This window comes from Pyrus communis, chromosome 16 (assembly GCF_041283825.1).
Source record: "Pyrus communis isolate YQ-2024b chromosome 16, ASM4128382v1, whole genome shotgun sequence".
Taxonomy (NCBI): domain Eukaryota; kingdom Viridiplantae; phylum Streptophyta; class Magnoliopsida; order Rosales; family Rosaceae; genus Pyrus; species Pyrus communis.
Genome location: NC_142580.1, coordinates 30366693 through 30375836, shown reverse-complemented (window position 1 = coordinate 30375836; position 9144 = coordinate 30366693). Strand labels below are relative to the sequence as shown.

Sequence of the window (9144 nt, the reverse complement as noted above, 5' to 3'; positions counted from 1 at the left end):
AGGGCTACATGCTACGAGATCATATCTTTACACGTTGAGTACTCCCCTTCAAGGATTGGATCCAAGCTTGTCAAGTAGATGCTGAAACGAAACAGAGGCTAAGGCTTTGGTAAATAAATCAGCTAGTTGATTATGGCTATGAGTGAAGACTGTATGAATAACTTTAGACTGAACTTGTGCCCTAATGTAATGAAAATCTACCTCAATATGTTTTGTTTGTTCATGGAACACAAGATTAGCTGCAATATGCATGGCAGCTTGGTTATCACACATAAGGGACATTGGTTCACATTGCTAGAAAATCCCAAATCTGATAGAAAAACCCTTGAGCCAAATGAGTTCACACACAGTAGAAGCCATGGCTTGATATTCTGCTTCGGCACTCGATCAAGCGATAACCTGCTGTTTTTTACTCTTCCAAGTGACAATATTTCCCCCACAAATGTACATTACGTTGTGTAGATTTCCAGTCAAAAGCATTTCCTGCACAGTCAGCATCTGCGTAGCCAAATATCTTGGTGGAATGTTTATTGCGCATGAGAATACCATGACCAATGGAACCCTTGAGATAATGCAATATCTGTTTAATAACAAAAAGATCTTTAACAGTGGGTGCATGCATGAATTAACTAACAAGACTCACCGCGTATGTGATATAGGGTTGTGTAATAGTGAGGTAAATGAGTTTGCCAACCAACCATTCATAATAGCTTACATGAGTGAGAGATTCACCTTCCATGTCCATCTTTAACTTGCAATCCAATGGGGTATTGACTAGCTTGCAATCAAGTATCTTAGCTTTTTGAAGAAGATCCAACACGTACTTCATGCGATAAAAAACAACCCCTTGTGTATTGTTGCCATCTCAAAACCAAGAAAATATTTCAACTTACCAAGATCTTTCATAGCAAACCTTTTATGGAGTGATCGTTTGAGAGAGGTAATCCCATCCATATTATCACTAGTAATGATAAGATCAACATAAACTAACACCATTAATTTTTCCGCTGAACCAATTCGAATAAATAATGACAAGTCTGCGTTACTTCAGGAGAACCCTACCTCTTCCAAAACTGAACTTAATTTTGCATACCATGCCCGAGGGCACTACTTCAAGCCATAAATGACTTTTTAAAGCTTACACACAAGGCCATTGTTAGAGCGTTGAAAGTGTCCTTGAGGCAATTGCATATAGACTTCTTCTTCAAGTTCCCCATGCAAGAAGACGTTTTTTATGTCCATTGGATATGATGACCAGCCTTGGTTAACTGCCACGAAAAGAAAAACTCGAACTGTGTTCATCTTAGCACGGGTGCAAAGGTCTCTTTGTAATCTATCATGTACATTTAAGTAAAACTTCAAGCCACCAATCATGTTTTATGTCTTTCAATAGATCCGGCAGAATGAAATTTGAGCTTGAAAACCCCCTACTGCCCATTGCTTTCTTCCCACGAGGAAGTTGAATAACATTCCAAGTATTATTGTCATTCAGTGCACGTAACTCTTTGTGCATAGCTTCCTTTCAGAATGAAGATTAGCTTCCTGAAATGTCCTAGGCTCATAGTGATTTGAAAGAGAACAGAGAAAGGTTGCATGAGAAGGTGAGCAGTGGTGATATGGATGGCAATCGGTGATAGGATGCCTTGTTGCATACGTGACATAATCCAACAACTTTGGAGGAGGCTTACGTGTCCTGAAGGGATTTCTTCTTACTGGTGGTAAATTGATCTCTAGATGATTAAGTGGGGTTGTTGAGGGTTCCTCACATGGTTGTAATATGTCAAAGTGACTTGAGTGATCAAGGGACAGATCAATATATTGTGTCTATAGAGCAAAAAATAATCGAGAAAAATATGGAGGCGACACGTGGATTCTAGGGTATAAAAAGACAAAATTACCCCCGAAGCTTCTACACGCGAGCAGTGGACATTCATCACTCAATCAAGGTCAAAAGTGATTAAAATAGGTATTTATTCAAAACCTATTTCATCCATCCTCATCAAATCCTCCCCACAAGGTAACTCCCAAATTATTTCTTTCAAATTATATTAATTAGCTAAATAATTGATTTATTAATTAGCTAATTGATTGTAATTAACACCAAAAAATACCTCATATGGCCGGTCCCCATTCTCCTAATAGGGCTAGCTGATAGGATTTTTAACATCTATGCAGATAGGGTCAAAATCACATGAAATACTTGCAAGAATACAAGGATGTTGTAGTATAGATACTCATGCAAGGTCGTTCTCCTCAAGGACTATTTTGATAATTTATGTTGAAACAATTTCTAATTAAATACTTAAAATTGAAAGTTAAGAAAAGAGATTTTAAATTTGAGTAATATTTGTGACAGCTTGTCTCGAATTATTTGTATCGTATGTGTGAAATGACGATTTTGCCCTTGGTAGTTATTTGTCATTTTGGGATGATTGTTTTGTGGTTTTGTTGGTTGCACCTGGACCACACACACCCACATCCACATCATCTTCTCCCATGTATCTCTCTATGTCTCAAACTCTTTCTCTCTCTCTCTCTCTCTCTCTCTCTCTCTCTCTCTCCCTTTCTCACTTGTACGGACGAGGTTCAAAACCCTTGCAAACGTGACGGATCAAAGTGGAAAATGGTACCTTTGTGTTCGTGAGGATCATACAAGTTCAGCCATACCAAATTTAGGTAAGGAATCCTTTGATTTCACGTTGAACCAGGAATCTCCGATTTGGTCACTGTTCATGCACACATGAATTATTGACTTTCAAGGAATTTGAAGCTTTTAGGAAGCTTAGTGAGGTCCTTAGGAAGCTCGGGGTGGTTTGTTGGGTGGAATTGGACGTCGGGATCGTGAGTTGCAAGTTTGGCCGATTTTTCTTGAATTTCTCCGACGACATCTCGTGATCTTTGGGGCTTTAAACAGGTAAGGAAATGTTCTACAAGTTAAGAGCTTCAATTTGGTACTGGTTTCATGAAATTTGGTGAAGAAACGAGTGAGATATTAAGATTTGAAAATTTTCCAGTTTTCTGGCGATGGCGACAGTACCGGAGGAGTGCCGGAGAAGACAAGGGAATATTCCATTAAGTTAACAGAATATTCTTAACGGTGTCAGGTTAGTTTTAATGGAATCTGTTAGTTTTCACGGAATATTCCCTAACGGCGGTTAGGGAATCCGTCAGTTTTGGCCGTGCGTGGGGGCGTGTAGGGTCGTGCACTCGCCGGCGCGTGGAGCCTCGAAAAATTATTTTAAAAATATGGGGTTGTTCGTGAGGTTGAGTAGATCATGTTGGTGTATTCACACACCCCATTTGAGCATTGTATGAGAAGTTATTACCTAGTTTTGGTTATGTGCTTTAAATTGACGTTTTTATGGTTGTTTCGCATATAGGTGAGACCTATCTTGAGGATGAGTGCAGTCACTCGAGGCAAGGGGGTTACGACCCTTCCACGTACCAGTGAGTGGGCTTTTGGTTTTCTGTATATACCTATATACTTGTGGTTTTTCCTAGAAAATGAAATTGAATGCTTATATGTTTTAAATGTCATGCATAGTCTTTGCCTATTTTAATTATGCATTAGTAGTTGCATATATTTTTGCTTGGTGCTGCGGACGCACAGGTAAGTACCAGGTAAGTTTATAGATTATGGTTGTGAATTAGTGGTTATGTGAAATGCATAGAGAGCTCATAACCTGCACCCCCGGTGTTAGTGCTCCCGCCCAGAGTTAGGGCACATTCCTTCACGTGATGTTCACCTCCTACACCACACGCTCATCTTAGATCCAAGTTAGGTGCACAGTCCTGTCGTACAGACCACTTTAGGTGGTTACGACTCGTAGGTGACCCGCGATTATTCGCACAATCTTCACGTGATCGTAGCACTTGAGCATACTTATTTACACCCAGTCCTGTCGTACAGACCACTTTAGGTGGTTCCGACTCATGTGCAGGTGTAGTGATTGGGTTATGGATTTGAGCTCTAGATTCAGCCGTACAGGTCACGTTAGGTGACTTCGGCTGACATATTTTCTGTATTGATTGACATTACCTGGGTTACTTACATCATGTGCTGAGTTAGTTGACATGGCTTACATACATACATATTTGTGAATGTTGTTACTCTAGGCATGGTTGTGACATATTTATATATTCTATTTTCTGGAAAATTATACAGGTTTTATGGAGAGGGGTTAGAACTTTTGATAATGAAATGATTTTGAAAAGCTTTGTTTTTGCCCACTCACACTTTCTGTTTTGCGCCCCTCCAGGTTCTAGTTAGAAGCGCTTTGGTGGCTCATGAGGACTTGACGGTGGTTCTGACAAAACATCACAAATGTAGGATCACCTTTGGGTGTTGTGTATTTAGTATTCGTTTTTCTGGACTACACTTAGGCTTTGTGTGCTCTGATTATGTTTATCACACTTAGTCTCACACTAGTGTATTACTTTAACTAGTTTATTTAGTAGTTTGGTTTTTATTTGTTCGTACTTTTATTATTATCTTTTGCTTCCGCACTGTGCACATGACTACGTCACCCTCACGTAACGGCCAACACGCCTTGATTTCGGTCGGGATGTGTCAATATTAAAAACGAATATGATAAAAGAAAAAAATTTTAAATACCAATTTATAAAAGCACTAGGGTTCCACCGTCACCTAGCAATCCTATACATTTTTACCAATTACTTATGATCTACACATGCCACTTTGAAGGTTAGGTCTTCCTAATTTATATTCTACTTGGAACCTCCAACATAGAACGCATATCTAACATGCAATCCGTCTGGACGTTCGGATCAAATCTGAACACGAGAGACTCATTATGCTTTATGAAAACCTTTTGAAAAAAAAACATGCAATCCTTAAGACGTGGTATTCATCTTAAGTGAAATTACAATTATTAATCACAAGAAGCTAGCATCAATTTCAGATAATTAATAATTCAAATTACTTTTCTAAATATCCTAATGTAGAAACAATTTCAAATTAAATACTTAAAATTGAAAGTTCAGAAAAGAGATTTTAAACTTGAGTAATATTAAAAACGAATTTTAATTGAAAACAAATATGATAAAAGAAAAGAGTTTTAAATACCAATTTATATAAGCACTAGGGTTCCACCATCACCTAGCAATCCTATGCATTTTTACCAATTACTTATGATCTACACATGCCACTTTGAAGGTTAGGTCATTCTAATTTATATTCTACTTGGAACCTCCAACATAGAATGTATATCTAACATGCAATCCGTCTGGACATTCGGATCAAATCTGAACACGAGAGACTCATTATGCTTTATGAAAACTCTTTGAAAAAAAACATGCAATCCTTAAGATGTGGTATTCATCTTAAGTGAAATTACAATTATTAATCAGAAGAAGCCAGCATCAATTTCAGGGAAACTCCCGACCAAAATTGCATCAAATTACTTTTCTAAAGATCCTAATGGTGATCAAGCATTAAGACAATTAGATAGTTTTAATCACGGTAATTAATAATTCAAAGTGCGCATGCAATTAATCATAAGCAATTAAATAAAAAATACATATTCATGCTAAGGCTCAAGGCTTCGCCATAGCAAAAGGAATTAGTTACGCATATTCATAATTGAAATCATAGAAAATGTTATTAAGAATAGAAGGAATGAAAACACCTTAAAGTAGAAAATCTCCAAGAACCCTAGCTATTCCATCATCCATTGATTCATCACAGTTTTGTCTTAAAATCTGTTTTCTTTACAATCTGCCCATTTAGTTTAAATTCGTCCAACCACAATCCCCCCATATTTTGCTGAGTCTTAGTCATTCGAATTTGTTTTATTTTGTGTTCTTAAGCATTTGGAGTCATAAACACTTTCAAATTCGTCCAAATTAAGTTCTAGTTTCTGTTTGAGTCAATTTGATTGTTTTAGGCAGTTTTGAGTGTTTCAAAACTGTTCTAAGTCATAGTAGTCTTATTAAGAGTCTTTAAGTTTAGTTTTTGTGTTTTTGAGTCAATTCAAATTAGATTAGCACCCCTAGTTAATCCCCGGTTAGAACGATCCCTACTTACTTCATTACTACAATTGTCACAAATAGGGTTTAATTTGTGTGTCAAGTTAATTTTCACATCAAATTTTGGCGCCGTTGCCGGGGATTAGCAAAGTTGCTAATCCCTTGTCTTGAGTCTTGTTTAAATTGTTTAGTTTCTGTTTTGTTTTAATTTTTTTTTGCACCGTGTGTGTGTGTTTTGTTTTTGTGCCGTGTGTGGCACCTTATTTCCTTACTTGTGCCGAGTCTATTAGATTGATTGCTAACCTTGTTAGTTTTTGTGTGCAGGTACTAGTTTATGACTCGTGGCTCACAACCTGTTTGTGAGCATATCTCCGACTTTGACGGTGATTTCGAGAGGACTTTGAGAAGGAAAAAGAAATCGCAAGCGTCTAATCCTCCTAGTCCCGAACCTGAATTAGAAGAGCAAGAAGTTGAAGTTGAGGTTGAAGAGGAGGCCACGGATTGGGTTAAAGAGGAAGTACCAACCATGGCAGTGGACAATCGAACCATCAAAGAGCTTTCTGCCTCGGTTTTGGCCAATGCAGCCCCTCTTTGCATCCAATACCCTAGGGCAGCCCCTGAGAAGACCGATGAATTTGAGTTGAAGTCCAGTTTGCTACATCATATACCCAAGTTCCATGGGTTAGCAATGGAGGACCCTAATAAGCATTTAAAGGAGTTCGAAGTCGTATGCTCAAGTATGACACCGGTGAACGTGGACAACAACATATTGAAGATGAAGGCTTTTCCTTTTTCTTTGTTGGAGAAGGCCAAGGATTGGTTGTATGAGTTGGCTCCCGGAACTGTCACATCATGGGAGAGTATGAAGCGAGTCTTCTTAGAGAAGTTCTTTTCGACATCACGAGTCATTCTTCTTCGCAAGAAGATTAGTGGAATTCAGCAAAGCCAAGGTGAATCTTTTCCAACTTATTATGAACGTTTTAAAACTCTTGTTGCTTCATGTCCACAACACCAAATGAAGGAGGAGCTACTTCTTCAATATTTTTACGAAGGTCTTCTACCACTTGAACGGCAAATGTTGGATGCATCCGCGGGAGGAGCTCTAGTGGACAAGACACCTAGGGATGCCAAAACTCTCATTGCTAATCGAGCACTCAATGCACAACAATATGAAGGTGTTGGGCAGAGAGACACCCCACGGCCACAGCATGTAAATGAGGTAAGTTCTATTTCTGAGTTACAATCCCAGATGGCTAACCTTACGTCTATGTTATCGCAGTTTGTTGAAGGCCCTAAAACGCAAGGAACTACAATCTGTGGTGTATGCTCCATTCAAGGACACCAATCTGATCAATGCCCTCAATTAATTGAGAACGGAGGGTGGGAATCTGTCAATGCCGTGGGCTATGGGAATCAAAACCAACCAAGGGGTGATCCTTTCTCCAGCACATATAATCAGGGATGGCGTGACCACCCCAATTTCAGATGGAGAGATGCACCACAATATGCCCAACAAAGTGGATTCCGACAACCCCCGGGTTTCTTTCCAAGGCCAATGGCACCACAACCACCTCCTCAAGCACAATCATCCCAAACCAACTCAGGTACGTCTATGAATGACGATAAAACATATCAGTTACTAATCACAATGGCACAGGGAATGCAGAACCAAGCAAAGGAGGTTAATGAGCTAAAGAAGCAAATGGGCCAAATGGCCGAATTTTTGGGACAATTCCGTGAAAATGGTAAGTTACCAAGCACTACGGTAGTCAATCCAAAGGGTGGTTTCGAATCTGCAAAAGCTATCACACTAAGAAGTGGAAAAGAAGTGGGAAACAAGGAAGATGAGAAGATACGAATCGAAGAAGAGGAGAAAAATTACCCCACGGCAAGGGTGGTACCACCAATGCCGCAGCCATCTACGACCTCCCATCCATCCACCTTAGGTAAGGTTGTCCCAAATGTTGTGATTTCGAACACTAATCTGCCCAATGTTCCTTTCCCTCGCAGATTTGCACAATCGAAGAAGGAAGAAAGCGAAAAGGACATTTTGGATACCTTTCGAAAAGCCCAAGTAAACATTCCTTTACTTGATGCTATTAAGCAAGTGCCCAGGTATGCAAAGTTTTTAAAAGAGTTATGCACAACTAGGAAAAGAATTTCAAACAAAGAAGTTGTGAAAGTAAGTGAGAATGTATTCGCGGTTTTGCAACGAAAGTTACCTCCAAAGTGTAAGGACCCAGGGAGCTTTGCTATCCCATGCACAATTAAAAACACTAGATTTGAGCAATGCATGTTAGATTTAGGTGCTTCTATTAATGTTATGCCATATTCCATTTATGCATCTATGAACCTGGGTGAGTTAAAACAAGATGACGTTATAATTCAATTGGCTGATCGTTCTAACGCTTATCCCAAGGGAGTCCTTGAGGATGTTTTAGTGCAGGTCAATCATCTTATCTTTCCTGCAGATTTTTATGTCTTAGAAATGGAGGATTCAAGCCATGCTCCATCATTGCCAATCTTGCTAGGCCGTCCATTCATGAAAACAGCGAGAACAAAGATAGATGTGTATACGGGAACATTAACCATGGAATTTGATGGCGACATTATTCGTTTTAATCTTTCTGAAACCATTAAATATCCAATTGAGGACCATTCTTGTTTTGCTATTGACATTGTTGATTCTTAGGCACAGGTACATTTGAATCGAAGGAACGAAGATGCACTTGAAGTGGCCTTAGTGCACGGCATAGGAGCAAGAATTGAGGGTGGGGGAATCCTTGCAAGCCACGGCATGGAATCTGACCATATTGCCGTGCCCCCTTGTAGTGAAGTGCTTGAAATGGTCGCGGCCCTTGAGTCATTGCCCTCACACTCTGGTAAGTCTCCACTCTCACTTTTAGATTCGGTTTTGACTAACAAGTTACTTCCATCAATTGTGCAGCCACCTACACTTGAGTTAAAGCCATTACCTAGTCACTTGAAGTATGTTTTCTTGGGAGAAGATCAGACACTACCTGTCATCATTACTAGCTCACTCACGGCCCAAGAAGAAGACAAGTTGATAAGGGTGTTAAAGGAGCACAAATCTGCCATTGGATGGACCTTGGCGGATATCAAAGGCATTAGTCCCACCACATGCATGCATTGCAT

At 39.4% G+C, this 9144-nt stretch overlaps 1 protein-coding gene across 1 annotated transcript; it reads left to right on the top strand.

The window, feature by feature from the left end:
* The first annotated feature begins 5729 nt into the window (after nucleotides 1-5729).
* LOC148690264 (uncharacterized) lies at nucleotides 5730-8696 on the top strand. Its single transcript, XM_088687230.1, has 2 exons — nucleotides 5730-8283; nucleotides 8681-8696. The coding sequence occupies exons 1-2, from the start codon at nucleotides 6323-6325 to the stop codon at nucleotides 8694-8696; spliced, it is 1977 nt and encodes a 658-aa protein (XP_088543356.1). The 5' UTR covers nucleotides 5730-6322.
* Nucleotides 8697-9144: the final 448 nt, after the last annotated feature.